This window comes from Hemitrygon akajei, chromosome 2 (assembly GCF_048418815.1).
Source record: "Hemitrygon akajei chromosome 2, sHemAka1.3, whole genome shotgun sequence".
Taxonomy (NCBI): domain Eukaryota; kingdom Metazoa; phylum Chordata; class Chondrichthyes; order Myliobatiformes; family Dasyatidae; genus Hemitrygon; species Hemitrygon akajei.
In genome coordinates this window covers 68,073,714-68,090,248 of record NC_133125.1, presented here as the reverse complement: position 1 = coordinate 68,090,248, position 16,535 = coordinate 68,073,714, and the positions used below count along the sequence as shown (strand labels likewise).

Genomic DNA, 16,535 nt, shown 5'->3' with positions numbered 1-16,535 from the left:
AGAAACCCGACCCCTGCAGAACCCCGACCCCTCAGTACCCCCGACCCCTCAGAATCCCGACCCCTCAGTACCCCGACCCCTCAGTACCCCGACCCCTCAGAACCCCGACCCCTCAGAACCCCGACCGCTCAGAACCCCGACCCCTACAGAACCCAAACCCCTGCAGTACCCCGACCCCTCAGAACACCGACCCCTCAGAACCCCGACCCCTCAGAACCCAAACCCCTGCAGTACCCCGACCCCTACAGAACCCCGACCCCTGCAGTACCCCGACCCCTGCAGTACCCCAACCCCTCAGAACCCCGACCCCTCAGAAGCCCGACCCCTCAGATCCCAGGCCCCTCAGATCCCCGACCCCTCAGATCCCCGGCCCCTCAGATCCCCGACCCCTCAGAACCCCGACCCCTCAGATCCTCGACCCCTCAGATCCCCGACCCCTCAGTACCCCTGCCCCTCAGTACCCCTGCCCCTCAGAACCCCGGCCCCTCAGAACCCAGACCCCTCAGAAACCAGAACCCTCAGAAACCCGACCCCTCAGTACCCTGACCCCTGCAGTACCCCGACCCCTGCAGTACCCCGACCCCTCAGATCCCCGACTCCTCAGAACCCCGACCCCTCAGAACCCCAACCCCTGCAGAACCCCGACCCCTCAGAACCCCGACCCCTCAGAACCCCGATCCCTCAGTACCCCGACCCCTCAGAACACCGACCCCTCAGAACCCCGACCCCTCAGAACCCCGACCCCTGCAGAACCCCGACCCCTCAGTACCCCGACCCCTCAGAACCCCGACCGCTCAGAACCCCGACCCCTACAGAATCCAAACCCCTGCAGTACCCCGACCCCTCAGAACACTGACCCCTCAGAACCCCGACCCCTCAGAACCCAAACCCCTGCAGTACCCCGACCCCTCAGAACCCTGACCCCTCAGAACCCCAACCCCTCAGAACCCAAACCCCTGCAGTACCCCGACCCCTCAGAACCCTGACCCCTCAGAACCCAAACCCCTGCAGTACCCCGACCCCTCAGAACCCCGACCCCTCAGTACCCCGACCCCTCAGAACCCTGACCCCTCAGAACCCCGACCCCTCAGAACCCCGACCCCTGCAGTACCCCGACCCCTCAGAACCCCGACCCCTGCAGTACCCTGACCCCTCAGAACCCCGACCCCTCAGAACCCCGACCCCTCAGAACCCCGACCCCTCAGTACCCCGACCCTTCAGTACCCCGACCCCTCAGAACCCCGACCCCTCAGATCCCCGACCCCTCAGATCCCCAACCACTGCAGAACCCCAACCCCTGCAGTACCCCAACCGCTCAGAACCCCGCCCCCTCAGTACCCCGACCCCTCAGAACCCCGACCCCTGCAGAACCCCGACCCCTCAGAACCCCGACCCCTCAGAACCCCGACCCCTCAGAACCCCGACCCCTCAGTACCCCGATCCGTCAGAACCCCGACCCCTCAGAACCCCGACCCCTCAGAACCCCGACCCCTGCAGAACCCCGACCCCTCAGTACCCCGACCCCTCAGAACCCCGACCCCTCAGAACCCCGACCGCTCAGAACCCCGACCCCTACAGAACCCAAACCCCTGCAGTACCCCGACCCCTCAGAACCCCGACCCCTCAGAACCCCGACCCCTCAGAACCCAAACCCCTGCAGTACCCCGACCCCTCAGAACCCCGACCCCTCAGAACCCAAACCCCTGCAGTACCCCGACCCCTCAGTACCCCGACCCCTCAGAACCCCGACCGCTCAGAACCCCGACCCCTACAGAACCCAAACCCCTGCAGTACCCCGACCCCTCAGAACCCCGACCCCTCAGAACCCCGACCCCTCAGAACCCAAACCCCTGCAGTACCCCGACCCCTCAGAACCCCGACCCCTCAGAACCCAAACCCCTGCAGTACCCCGACCCCTCAGTACCCCGACCCCTCAGTACCCCGACCCCTCAGAACCCCGACCCCTACAGAACCCCGACCCCTGCAGTACCCCGACCCCTGCAGTACCCCGACCCCTCAGAACCCCGACCCCTCAGAACCCCGAGCCCTGCAGAACCCAAACCCCGCAGAACCCAAACCCCTCAGAACCCCGACCCCTCAGAACCCCGACCCCTCAGAACCCCGACCCATGCAGTACACCGACCCCTCAGAACCCCAACCCCTGCAGTACACCGACCCATCAGAACCCCGACCCCTGCAGTACCCGGACCCCTCAGAACCCCGACCCCTCAGAACCCCGACCCTTCAGTACCCCGACCCATCAAAACCCAGACCCCTCAGAACCCCGACCCCTCAGAACCCCGACCCCTCAGATCCCCGACACCTCAGAACCCCGACCGCTCAGAAACCAAACCCCTGCAGTACCCCGGCCCCTCAGAACCCCGAACCCTCAGATCCCCGACCCCTCAGATCCCCGACCCCTCAGATCCCCGACCCCTCAGATCCCCGACCCCTCAGAACCCCGACCCCTCAGTACCCCGACCACTGCAGAACCCCGACCCCTGCAGTACCCCAACCGCTCAGAACCCAAACCCCTGCAGTACCCCGGCCCCTCAGAACCCCAAACCCTCAGAATCCCGAACCCTCAGAAGCCCGACCCCTCAGATCCCAGGCCCCTCAGATCCCCGACCCCTCAGATCCCCGGCCCCTCAGATCCCCGACCCCTCAGAACCCCGACCCCTCAGATCCTCGACCCCTCAGATCCCCGACCCCTCAGTACCCCTGCCCCTCAGTACCCCTGCCCCTCAGTACCCCTGCCCCTCAGTACCCCTGCCCCTCAGAACCCCGACCCCTCAGAACCCAGACCCCTCAGAAACCAGAACCCTCAGAAACCCGACCCCTCAGTACCCTGACCCCTGCAGTACCCCGACCCCTGCAGTACCCCGACCCCTCAGATCCCCGACCCCTCAGAACTCCGACCCCTCAGAACCCCGACCCCTGCAGAACCCCGACCCTTCAGAACCCCGACCCCTCAGAACCCCGACCCCTCAGTACCCCGACCCCTCAGAACACCGACCCCTCAGAACCCCGACCCCGCAGAAACCCGACCCCTCAGAACCCCGACCCCTGCAGAACCCCGACCCCTCAGAACCCCGACCCCTCAGAACCCCGACCCCTCAGAACCCCGACCGCTCAGAACCCCGACCCCTACAGAACCCAAACCCCTGCAGTACCCCGACCCCTCAGAACACTGACCCCTCAGAACCCCGACCCCTCAGAACCCAAACCCCTGCAGTACCCCGACCCCTCAGAACCCCGACCCCTCAGAACCCCGACCCCTCAGTACCCCGACCCTTCAGTACCCCGACCCCTCAGAACCCCGACCCCTCAGATCCCCGACCCCTCAGTACCCCGACCCCTCAGATCCCCAACCACTGCAGAACCCCAACCCCTGCAGTACCCCAACCGCTCAGAACCCCGACACCTCAGATACCCGACCCCTCAGAACCCAAACCCCTGCAGTACCCCGACCCCTCAGAACCCCGACCGCTCAGAACCCCGACCCCTACAGAACCCAAACCCCTGCAGTACCCCGACCCCTCAGAACCCCGACCCCTCAGAACCCCAACCCCTCAGAACCCCGACCCCTCAGAACCCAAACCCCTGCAGTACCCCGACCCCTCAGTACCCCGACCCCTCAGAACCCCGACCCCTGCAGTACCCCGACCCCTCAGAACCCCGACCCCTGCAGAACCCCGACCACTACAGAACCCAAACCCCTGCAGTACCCCGACCCCTCAGAACCCCGACCCCTCAGAACCCCGACCCCTCAGAACCCCGACCCCTCAGAACCCCGACCCCTACAGAACCCCGACCCCTGCAGTACCCCGACCCCTGCAGTACCCAAATCCCTCAGAACCCCGACCTCTCAGAACCCTGACCCCTCAGAACCCTGACCCCTGCAGTACACCGACCCCTCAGAACCCCGACCCCTGCAGTACCTCGAACCCTCAGAACCCTGACCCCTCAGAACCCCGACCCCTCAGAACCCTGACCCCTGCAGTACCTCGAACCCTCAGAACCCTGACCCCTCAGATCCCCGACCCCTCAGAACTCCGACCCCTCAGAACCCCGACCCCTGCAGAACCCCGACCCTTCAGAACCCCGACCCCTCAGAACCCCGACCCCTCAGTACCCCGACCCCTCAGAACACCGACCCCTCAGAACCCCGACCCCGCAGAAACCCAACCCCTCAGAACCCCGACCCCTGCAGAACCCCGACCCCTCAGAACCCCGACCCCTCAGAACCCCGACCCCTCAGAACCCCGACCGCTCAGAACCCCGACCCCTACAGAACCCAAACCCCTGCAGTACCCCGACCCCTCAGAACACTGACCCCTCAGAACCCCGACCCCTCAGAACCCAAACCCCTGCAGTACCCCGACCCCTCAGAACCCCGACCCCTCAGAACCCCGACCCCTCAGTACCCCGACCCTTCAGTACCCCGACCCCTCAGAACCCCGACCCCTCAGATCCCCGACCCCTCAGTACCCCGACCCCTCAGATCCCCAACCACTGCAGAACCCCAACCCCTGCAGTACCCCAACCGCTCAGAACCCCGACCCCTCAGATCCCCGACCCCTCAGAACCCAAACCCCTGCAGTACCCCGACCCCTCAGAACCCCGACCGCTCAGAACCCCGACCCCTACAGAACCCAAACCCCTGCAGAACCCCGACCCCTCAGAACCCCGACCCCTCAGAACCCCAACCCCTCAGAACCCCGACCCCTCAGAACCCAAACCCCTGCAGTACCCCGACCCCTCAGTACCCCGACCCCTCAGAACCCCGACCCCTGCAGTACCCCGACCCCTCAGAACCCCGACCCCTGCAGAACCCCGACCCCTACAGAACCCAAACCCCTGCAGTACCCCGACCCCTCAGAACCCCGACCCCTCAGAACCCCGACCCCTACAGAACCCCGACCCCTGCAGTACCCCGACCCCTGCAGTACCCAAATCCCTCAGAACCCCGACCTCTCAGAACCCTGACCCCTCAGAACCCTGACCCCTGCAGTACACCGACCCCTCAGAACCCCGACCCCTGCAGTACCTCGAACCCTCAGAACCCTGACCCCTCAGAACCCCGACCCCTCAGAACCCTGACCCCTGCAGTACCTCGAACCCTCAGAACCCTGACCCCTCAGAACCCCGACCCCTCAGTACCCCGACCCCTGCAGTACCCAAACCCCTCAGAACCCTGACCCCTCAGAACCCCGACCCCTCAGAACCCTGACCCCTGCAGTACACCGACCCCTCAGAACCCCGACCCCTCAGAACCCCGACCCCTCAGAACCCCGACCCCTGCAGTACCCCGACCCTTCAGTACCCCGACCCCTCAGAACCCCGACCCCTCAGATCCCCGACCACTGCAGTACCCGGACCCCTCAGAACCCCGACCCCTCAGAACCCCGACCCCTCAGTACCCCGACCCTTCAGTACCCCGACCCCTCAGAACCCCGACCCCTCAGATCCCCGACCACTCAGTACCCCCGACCCCTCAGATCCCCAACCACTGCAGAACCCCAACCCCTGCAGTACCCCAACCGCTCAGAACCCCGCCCCCTCAGTACCCCGACCCCTCAGAACCCCGACCCCTGCAGAACCCCGACCCCTCAGAACCCCGACCCCTCAGTACCCCGACCCCTCAGAACCCCGACCCCTCAGTACCCCGACCCCTCAGAACCCCGACCGCTCAGAACCCCAACCCCTCAGAACCCCGCCCCCTCAGTACCCCGACCCCTCAGAACCCCAAGCCCTCAGAACCCCGACCCCTACAGAACCCCGACCCCTACAGTACCCCGACCCCTCAGAACCCCGACCCCTCAGAACCCCGACCCCTGCAGTACCCCGACCCCTCAGTACCCCGACCCCTCAGAACCCCGACCCCTACAGAACCCAAACCCCTGCAGTACCCCGACCCCTCAGAACCCCGGCCCCTCAGAACCCCGACCGCTCAGTACCCCGACCCTTCAGTACCCCGACCCCTCAGAACCCCGACCCCTCAGATCCCCGACCACTCAGTACCCCGACCCCTCAGATCCCCAACCACTGCAGAACCCCAACCCCTGCAGTACCCCAACCGCTCAGAACCCCGCCCCCTCAGTACCCCGACCCCTCAGAACCCCGACCCCTGCAGAACCCCGACCCCTCAGAACCCCGACCCCTCAGTACCCCGACCCCTCAGAACCCCGACCCCTCAGTACCCCGACCCCTCAGAACCCCGACCACTCAGAACCCCAACCCCTCAGAACCCCGCCCCCTCAGTACCCCGACCCCTCAGAACCCCAAGCCCTCAGAACCCCGACCCCTACAGAACCCCGACCCCTACAGAACCCCGACCCCTACAGAACCCAAACCCCTGCAGTACCCTGACCGCTCAGAACCCCGACCCCTCAGTACCCTGACCCCTCAGAACCCTGACCCCTCAGTACCCCGACCCCTACAGAACCCCGACCCCTACAGTACCCCGACCCCTCAGAACCCCGACCCCTCAGAACCCCATCCCCTGCAGTACCCCGACCCCTCAGAACCCCGACCCCTACAGAACCCAAACCCCTGCAGTACCCCGACCCCTCAGAACCCCGGCCCCTCAGAACCCCGACCCCTCAGTACCCCGACCGCTCAGAACCCAAACCCCTGCAGTACCCCGACCCCTCAGAAGCCCGACCCCTCAGAAGCCCGACCCCTCAGAACCCCGACCCCTCAGTACCCCGACCGCTCAGAACCCCAACCCCTGCAGTACCCCGACCCCTCAGTACCCCGACCCCTCAGAAGCCCGACCCCTCAGAACCCCGACCCCTCAGAACCCCGACCCCTCAGAACCCCGACCCCTACAGAACCCAAACCCCTGCAGTACCCCGACCCCTCAGTACCCCGACCCCTCAGAACCCTGACCCCTCAGAACCCCGACCCCTCAGAACCCCGACCCCGCAGTACCCCCGCCCCCTCAGATCCCCGACCACCACAGAACCCCGACCCCTCAGAACCCCGACCCCTACAGAACCCAAAACCCTGCAGTTCCCCGACCCCTGCAGAACACCGAACCCTCAGAACCCCGACCCCTGCAGTACCCCGACCCCTGCAGAACCCCGACCCCTGCAGAACCCCGACCCCTGCAGAACCCCGACCCCTCAGTACCCCGACCCCTGCAGAACCCCGACCCCTCAGATCCCTGACCCCTGCAGTACCCCGACCCCTCAGAACCCCAACCCCTGCAGTACCCCGACCCCTCAGTACCCCGATCCCTCAGAACCCCGACCCCTACAGAACCCAAACCCCTGCAGTACCCCGACCCCTGCAGTACCCCGACCCCTCAGAAACCCGCCCCCTCAGAACCCCGACCCCTCAGAACCCCGACCCCGCAGTACCCCGCCCCCTCAGATCCCCGAGCCCCACAGAACCCTGACCCCTCAGAACCCCGACCCCTACAGAACCCAAAACCCTGCAGTTCCCCGACCCCTGCAGAACACCGACCCCTGCAGTACCCCGACCCCTCAGAACCCCGACCCCTCAGAACCCCGAGCCCTGCAGAACCCAAACCCCTCAGAACCCCGTCCCCTCAGAACCCCGACCCCTCAGAACCCCGACCCCTCAGAACCCCGACCCCTGCAGTACCCCGACCCCTCAGAACCCCGACCCCTCAGAACCCCGACCCCTGCAGAACCCCGACCCCTGCAGTACCCCGACCCTTCAGAACCCCGACCCCTCAGAACCCCAAGCCCTGCAGAACCCAAACCCCTGCAGTACCCCGACCCCTGCAGAACCCCGACCTCTCAGATCCCCAACCCCTCAGAATCCCAACCCCTGCAGAGCTCCTACCCCCCCACACTCCCACCCCCCTAGAACTCCACCCCATGGAACACAGAACACCAGTCCCCTAGGGAACTCCACCCTTGGGTTGTTCATAGAACATAGAACATGGAATAGTGAGGCACAGGACGACTCCTTCAGCCTGTAATTTATATAAACATTCTCCATGATCAATCTAACCCTTCCTTTCTACACAGCATATAACTCTCCATTTCTCTTACATCCAAATGGTTATCTGAAAATGTCCTAAGTGTCCCTCGTGTAGCAGGAGCATACTCTGCTCTCTGTAAAATAAACTATCTTTGGTTCAGAAAAAAATGAGCTGCATAGCAGGTTTAGGCAGATAGGAACAAATGAGATACTTGAGGAGTATAATAAATCAGAGATGCTAAAAGAGGGCACGATGTTCCTCTAGCAGATACTGTGATGGGGAATCCTCAGGGCTTCTACAGATAAATTAAGAGCAACAGGACAAAATTGGTCCTCTGGAAGATCAGAATGGTAATCTATGCTTGGAGCCAAAAGAGATGGGAGAGATCTTAAATAGATATTTTACATTTGTACTTATTGATACAAAGTCTTTAGAAGTGATGCAAAGCAGCAGTGAGATCATGGACCCTAAAGAAATTACAGAGGAGGAGGTGTTTGCTGTCTTGAGGCAAATTAGGGTAAACAAATCCACAGGGCTTGACAAGGTGTTCCTTTGGATGCTGTGGAAGGCAAGGGCAGAAATTGCAGGGGCCCTAGCAGAGATATATAAAACCTCCATAGCCAGAAGACTGTAGAATAGCTGTTGTAATTCCATGGTTTGCGAAACATACTAGGAATAAACCAGGAAATCAATAGGCCAGTGAGCCTGACATCAGTAGTGGTAATTGGAAGGTATTCTGAAGGATCGGATAGATAGACTGATTAGGAATAGTCAACACGGCTTTTTGTGTGGTCTAACCAATCTCGTAGAGTTTTTCAATGAAATTACCAGGGAAAAAAAAACATAGCAAACCTTCTGTCTACAATGCTATGCTGAACATTTACTTACTTTTGAACTTATGTAGGGTTACCCATAGCCTTCTATTTTTCTAAGCTCCATGTACCTATCCATGAGTCTCTTAAAAGACCTTATCATATCCGCCTCCACTGCCGTTGCTGGCAGCCTATTCCATACACTCACCACCCTCTGCGTAAAAAAAAACTTACCCCTGACATCTCCTCTGTACCTACTTCCAAGCACCTTAAAACTGTGCCCTCTCAGGTTAACCATTTCAGCCCTGGGAGAAAGCCTCCGACGATCAATTTTGACCTACCAAAATGAACCACTTATCTGGGTTGAACTCCATCTGCCACCTCTCAGCCCAGCTTTGCATTCTATCAATGTCCCTCTGTAACCCCTGACAGCTCTCCGTACTATCCACACACCCCCAACCTTTGTGTCAGCAGCAAATTTACTAACCCATTCCTCCACTCCTTCATCCAGGTAATTTATAAAAATCACGAAGAGAAGAGGTCCCAGAACAGATCCCTGAGGCACACCAGTGGTCACCAACCTCCATGCAGAATATGACTCGTCTACAATCACTCTTTGCCTTCTGTGGGCAAGTCAATTCTGGATCCTAAAAGCAAGATCCAATTGGATCATATTCCTCCTTACTTTCTCAATAAACCCTGCATGGGATACCTTATCAAATGCCATGCTGAAATCCATATACACTACATCTACTGCTCTACCTTCATCAATGTGTTTAGTCACATCCTCAAAAACTTCAACAGGCTCGTAAAGCACGACCTGCCTTTGACAAAGCCATGATGACTATTCCTAATCATATTATACCTCTCCAAATGTTCATAAATCCTGCCTCTCAAGATCTTTTCCATTAACTTACCAACCACTGAAGTAAGACTCACTGGTCTATAATTTCCTGGGCTATCTCTACTCCCTTTCTTGAATAAGGGAACAACATCCACAACCCTCCAATCCTCTGGAATCTCTCCCACTGACATTGATGATGCAAAGATCATCGCCAGAGGCTCAGCAATCTCCTTCCTCGCCTCCCATAGTACCCTGGGGTACACCTCGTCCGGTCCCGGTGACTTATCCAACTTGATGCTTCCCAAAAGCTCCAGCAAATTCCCTTTCTTAATAATTACATGCTCAAGCTTTTCAATCTGCTGCAAGTCATCCCTACAATCACCAAGATCCTTTTCCATAGTGAATACTGAAGCATTATGAAACCTCTGTCCTCTTGTGGCAACCATTTCAGCCCTGGGAAAAAACCTGTGACTACCCACACAATCAATGCCCCTCATCATCTTGTACACCTCTATCAGGTCACCTCTCATCCTCCTTCGCTCCAAGGAGAAAAGGCCAAGTTCACTCAACCTATTCTCATAAGGCATAAGACACTGGTTTAATTGTTCCATTTAATATCAGAGAATGTATATAGTATACAACCTGGAATTCTTACTCTCCACAGACATCCTTGAAACAGTGAGGCCTAATTGTTTTAGTTTTAGTCACCTACCTACAGGAAAAAAGTAAATAAAATTGGAAGAGTACTGAGAAAATTTTCAAGGATGTTGCTGGGTCTGGAGGACCTGAGTTATAAGGAAAGGTTGAATAGGTTAGAATTTTATTCCCTAGAACATATAAGATTGAGGGGAGATTTGATAGAGCTATGCAAAATTATGAGTGGTATAGATAGGATATTTCTTCTGAGGTTGAGTAAGACTTTGGCTAGAGGTCATGGGTTAGTGAGTGAAAGGTGAAATGTTTAAGGGGAATATGAGGGTGAACTTCACTCAGAGGTTGGTAAGAGTGTGGAACAAGCTGCCAGTGCAAGTGGTGGATATGATTTCAATTACAACGTTTAAGAGAAGTTTGGACAGGAATATGGATGGTAGGGGTATGGAGGACTGTGGTTCTGGTGCAGGTCGATGAACTAGGCAGTTTAAATGGTTTGGCATGGACTAGGTGAACTGAAGGGCCTGTTTCTGAGCCGTAGTTTCTTATGACACTGTGACAAGGGCAGTCCCTCCTACCTCACCTCTGAAGTTCAGCTTTTTGGATGAGTAATGAGGTGATAAAATCTGAACTGTTGGACCTACAAAAAGCCAAGCTGCCAAACTGGGCATTAGTGAAGAGACTATTGGTGAGTAAATATTGCTTCATAGAAGTGTTGATGGCAGTTCCGTCACTGTGCTAGTGATTGAGAGTAGATGGATTGTGCAGTATCAGCAATGGATTTGTTCTATGTTTTTATGAGCAGGACATTACCTAACCAGTTTTTCACATTGGCAGATAGATGCCAATGTCATAAGTGAACTGGAACAGCTTGAAGCTCACTGGGGTGTTGTCTGGTTCTATAGCCTTTTTTGTAACCAATCATTACATTTTTAAGCACAAAGCTCAAAATGCATTAATGGCTACATTACTGTCACTGTTTCTGTACTTGCAGATTTCGAGCAGGGTTCAAAAAAGCTTTCCAGTGGTGCCCTTTCATTCAATTTTCCAACTATGATGAACTTGAACTTCAATTGAACAGGTTTCATCCCACCCGACAGAACAGTGCTTACACAGTCACCCGCATGGAATCTAACATGACAGTGGAGTTTGACACATCTGAAAGTGATGGTGCTGAGGCATACAGGAAAAAGGATTTACGAAACATGAATTTCAATGGACACTCTCGAAGAAATTCCAAAAACACTTCCAGAAGTTTGAGCTCCTTCATCCAGATGAACATGTCTTTGGATGAATGCTCATAGAGTAACATAATGCATTGTCTCATAAGTCACCTGGGCATGCTCTGTTGGTTTTGTTCAACAAGGAGGCAGTTTCTTTAATGTCACTTTGGCTTATTTGGTGGAACTCTCCCTTCCTCAGACTCATAGTCTCGAGTTCAATCCCATTTCAGTCTGGAGAGGTGTGCATAGCTTTTGCTACAGTGGTATTGTTTGTGTGAGGGAATGGGCCCAGTTCTGATAGCCTCCACAGGGAACAAGCAGAGCTCCATTTCGCACTGTTGATTCCAGCCTGCTGCACAACCGCACTGCTTAAGTTCATTCTTCATTCTGCAAGCTGGTCTCCATTGCTGCTTGGAAATGCAGGTTTTTCAGGAAAGCAACTAGAAATGGGATTGAGCCCAGGTGTAGAATTGTCTGGCCAATACTCCATAAAGACCTACATAAAGAGTTAGCTTGATTAATAATAAGCTATCAACCACAAATAGATCAGATGAGCACTTACTATTTCTGGCAAACTGATGTCCACAGTTTTGTTGTCCTTCCCAAATAAAAGGGCAGTAACAATACTTAGAAAGTAATTAACTGAAGCCAGGAGCTTGCAAGTACAGAATGTAAAGTGCTCTCAAATTTCACAGTTGTTCTTTTCCTGACCCCCAGAAAAAGTAAGGAATGAGAAAACAGGGCCAAGGTATCCTGGATACCTCTTGGAATGCTGATTAAAAGATGGATGTGTGTCATGTACTATTTCTGTTCTCTCACTACCAAGACTGTAGATACAGTATTTCTTTTGTTAAAATAGAAACATGTTGGCTTTTTAAATTATATTGTTTTACTTGTCCATTAAACATATTTGAGTAAATGTATAAATGGAAATGTGATATGTGCAACAGTTTATTGTCTCCTAGACTGATCTTTGCATTATGTAAATTTCACAAGTGATTATTAGATTCATTCACCCCATTTGAGCTTTACTAATGGGAGAATGAAGATTTTTCTGCTAAGTTCCTTAGCCTTGTGGTTCCTTAAATGTATTTTAGAGAAAACATTCAGGTTTGAAGTAGAGTAAAAGAAGAAATAAGATATCAAAAAAGAACAAAAAGCATCCATTAATTGTGTAGTAAGTCCAATATTTCAAAATGACCTTCTGAAGTGAAGACAGGAGGATTTTGTCTGTTGTACAAAACAGCTAATTAAAGTGTTAGTGATGACACATCAGCAACTGTAAAAGTCAGAAGTTGATCTGTGCTCACAGTGACTAACAGACATTGCCAGCTCCCTGAAGCACAGAGAGATCTTTAATATGACTTTTAATATGACCCAATAGTCTCACTGCATATTTAGCCATTCTGTGCAAGATATTAGAATTAGATCTTAAATGAGGATATTCATGATGGCATACAATTTGTTTCTATTTATTACTGAGTGACATTGAATTTTAATCTGTTAAGGTTTAAAAGGCCATGCAAAATAATGCCCAAAGCTGTAGAAGATCTTATATTGCTCTTTTCCCTATCCCATCATATCTGGCTCATCATGATAACATGTCATGTTGTATAAAAGCAGGACAAATCTGATCATTGCTTATGACATACAGAAAAGCTAAACACAATAATTGTTGTATTTGCAGTTTTATGTATCGTACTGCAAATTTATGAACATTTTTAAGATATTAGATTTTGTTTTCAAAAGAAAATAGCTATATATTGTCTATGGTTTCTCAGAGAAGCTTGCTGTGGTTTTTATGAACTGTTACATTTATGAATGTTTTTTAATAGAACTAAATGTCTTGCCAGTCCATTTCATTAAAGTTGTCGAGAGTCAAGCATGTGGTTGGAGCTGCAGTTACATCTCCTGTTACTATGTAAGGATTTCAGGTTAATCATTCTAATCTATCAGAAGTCTTCATTATTCAGCAGTTTTTATAGGCTAGTATCCTAATATTCAAGTTTTTAATGAGCAACTTTGAGAATTGGACTTGTGTTTATTGCACAAACTAATTTACTGACAAAGTTACAGACTCTTCTGTTCTACGGTACTTTCTTTAATGTATCCATATCTCAGTGAAATAAATTCCATTCATTACTGAACCCTAATGAGCACATCAGCCATCACATTACTGACCACTCCTTTTCATCCCATAACATGTCATGTGATCCGTAGTTCATGAAATTAAATATACAAACTGTCATTGGAAATGGGTGTGTAGAATTTACATCAATGCTGTCGGGTGCATTCCAACTTAATTGTTGTACTTGCAAGTCCATGTGGGAGGGTGGGGATGGTCTCTGCTTTCCAGTATACTTGTCTAAGCAAATCAAAGCAATAAAAACCTGAAAGGCTGAAGTTCCACAGTTCCCAATTGCTTGCAATAGTTTAGATGGCAAGTTGGGAAAAAATGCTTTATTAGATGGTTAGAGTATTTCTCAATATGCAACTAAAGTGTTCTCTAAAATCAAGTTTTCTGAATACCAATGGCTACCATCCCCAGCTGTGTGGCAGAAATTCTCCTCAGTTGTAAAATGAGAGTAATGAGCCTTATCAGAAACACTAATCACCTCCTCAGCATAAGCCACTTCTGCATATTCTTGCCCCTTCCATTCCCATAACATGCTAAGGTGCTGATACTAATCAGCTGTGGCACAGCATTGATGTCCTTGTGACCACATGCTGAATATATTCAAACTGAAGCTTTCAAACTTTGCAAAAATCTATTTTTTCAGACAGTCACACCTTGAGACAGTCATTGTTTTTTTTGGAGTTTGATGAATGGTTCAGTGGTTTTACTGTTATTATCTAATTAGACAGAAGCAATCAATTTTCCAGTACTTTGTTGAAATTATTTCTTTCTTTCAGAGTGGATGGCCTATTCAGGCCATTTTACGTTGATCATTTCAATTCATGCTAGGCTTCATCATCACAGAGAGTTGGTGGTCTTCATGTTAAAATGAAACTGGCAATTTTGACTTCTTTCTCAGCAAATTCTTAGCCTTCATCAGTCCTTGAGTAGGTGAGATGAATCCCTCTGATGCTGCACCTGTGGAGTTATGTAGAAATCTGTATTACTGAACAGAATAAATACCACAGGGTGGTAGGAAGGTCTGAATCAAGGTACTGGAGGCAACACCTTGCTGAGACATCACCTCAGCTGACCCACTATATTCACTGTTCATGAGATCTGTACAGTGGCAAATTCAAGTTCAGTTTAATTGACCCTATCCTGAACAATTTTGTTCTGCTTTACTAATATTGCATGTTTCTGATTCCCATATTCTACCATTGAATACTCAGTGTTGTGCGGATGTATTTATTTACCCTTGTCACTTCCATTCTGCCATTGAAATATCTCCTGTTCTTTACAGAAGCATTACACAAGTCTTCCAATTCTTTCTCGTATCACCCAGCACTGCCCTTTCACTTGCTATTTTCTTAATCAAAAGGTGCTCATCTGTGACATCTCAGAGTCTTCACAAAAGGACGAAGTCGAGTGCTGTGTCTCCACAGAATCTGCTTGGCATATTGAGTTTTTTTCCAGATTTTTCTAATTCATTTTACTAATTAATCTATGTGGAGCATAATTGTAACATAATCTAAAATACTTCGATTTTAAATGTATTTGAATGGGGTAATTAACTTGCAATGTTGTGTGTATTGAAAGTTATTACCACTCCTTTCAACAGATGCTGCCCGACCTGCTGAGTTCATCCAGCTTTTTTGTACGTCTTACTAGATTTTCTTTACAGCTTACAATACTTAATTCATATAATATGAACAGAGAAGTAATGATGTACATTCTTTATTGTCAATCATAAATATGATTGTGGTTAATGAAGAATTCATTTATATCCTTCAATATTGTTTGTGTGACAAAATGTGAAAAGTGTGATCTTAATATATTTTAATATGTGTTTCAAAGATATTTTTGGCATGATTGTAAGTACACTGTTTAATGAGAATAAAACCAATTATCTGGAACAATTAAAATATCAAAGGTTGTGAATTTCAGTATGTGGCAACTCCAAATAAGGCAAATTTCAAGGGGAATTTTGCAGTCCTGTCCCTCCACCAATGCTGCTTGACCCAATAAAGGAAAGATTATGTAGGAAAATTGAGTAATTCAAGTGCAGAGAAGTTTGGATAAGAATCTAATCATGTAGGAGGCAGAAGCTCTTCTGCTCAGCCTTACTCCAAGCCTGAAATCTTGTTATCCTCATTATAGCAAACAGAGTCCCACTGGGAAACCCAGACCTCACTGTGCAACAGTCAGCCTTGAAAAATTGTTTATCTCTCATCTTTCAGTTCACTTGTTGTGATTCTATTCCAATTCCAAGATCTTAAAGAAACAATCCAGGTCATTTTCTGGTGAGATTTTACAGCAAGGTTCCATCTGCTGCTCCATGTGCATCTAAGAACAGGGCGGGTTCTCCTGTCTAAGGTTCATTCTTCACCCAGTGTCATCAATTACAACAAAATTTACCGGTACTTAATCATCAACTTAGTTCTGTTTGTGGGATCAGTCTTCTGGCATTGCTAGATGCAGGTAGAGAAAAAGATAGATGACAGCAAAATACAGAAAGTACAAGTAGGAAAAAGAAACAAGAATGCTTAAACATTGAGATGAAAAATAAGAGATGGTTTTGAAAACTGTTGTCCCTACAGGTCTTCTGCAGTTTCTTCTGTTGTTTCCTAAGCATACATCTCAACTGTACCATGTGGTTCATGCATTTTAAATGCAGACAGACTTTCTGAAACCAACTCTTGATCCGTTTAAAGCCCATCTGGAATCTCAACTAGAATCTGGATGCGGTATTGATGTGCTCTAGCGTCTGGCCACAAAAGGAACAAGTGAGGAGTTAGTTACATGGGCAACACACACAAAATGCCGGTGGAACGCAACAGGCCAGGCAGCATCTATAGGGAGAAGCACTGTCGACGTTTCGGGCCGAGACCCTTCGTCAGGACTAACTGAAAAAAAAGATAATAAGAGA

At 52.0% G+C, this 16,535-nt stretch overlaps 1 protein-coding gene across 1 annotated transcript in view; it reads left to right on the top strand.

Annotated features, from left to right (window-relative positions):
• LOC140713879 (neuromedin-K receptor-like) overlaps nt 1–15,538 on the top strand; it is an 83,223-nt gene extending 67,685 nt beyond the window's left edge. The window contains exon 5 of the mRNA XM_073024503.1: nt 11,262–15,538. Within this exon, the coding sequence (XP_072880604.1) occupies nt 11,262–11,571 (310 nt within the window). The 3' untranslated portion in view covers nt 11,572–15,538. The remainder of the gene's footprint in view (nt 1–11,261) is intronic.
• The last annotated feature ends 997 nt before the right edge of the window (nt 15,539–16,535 follow it).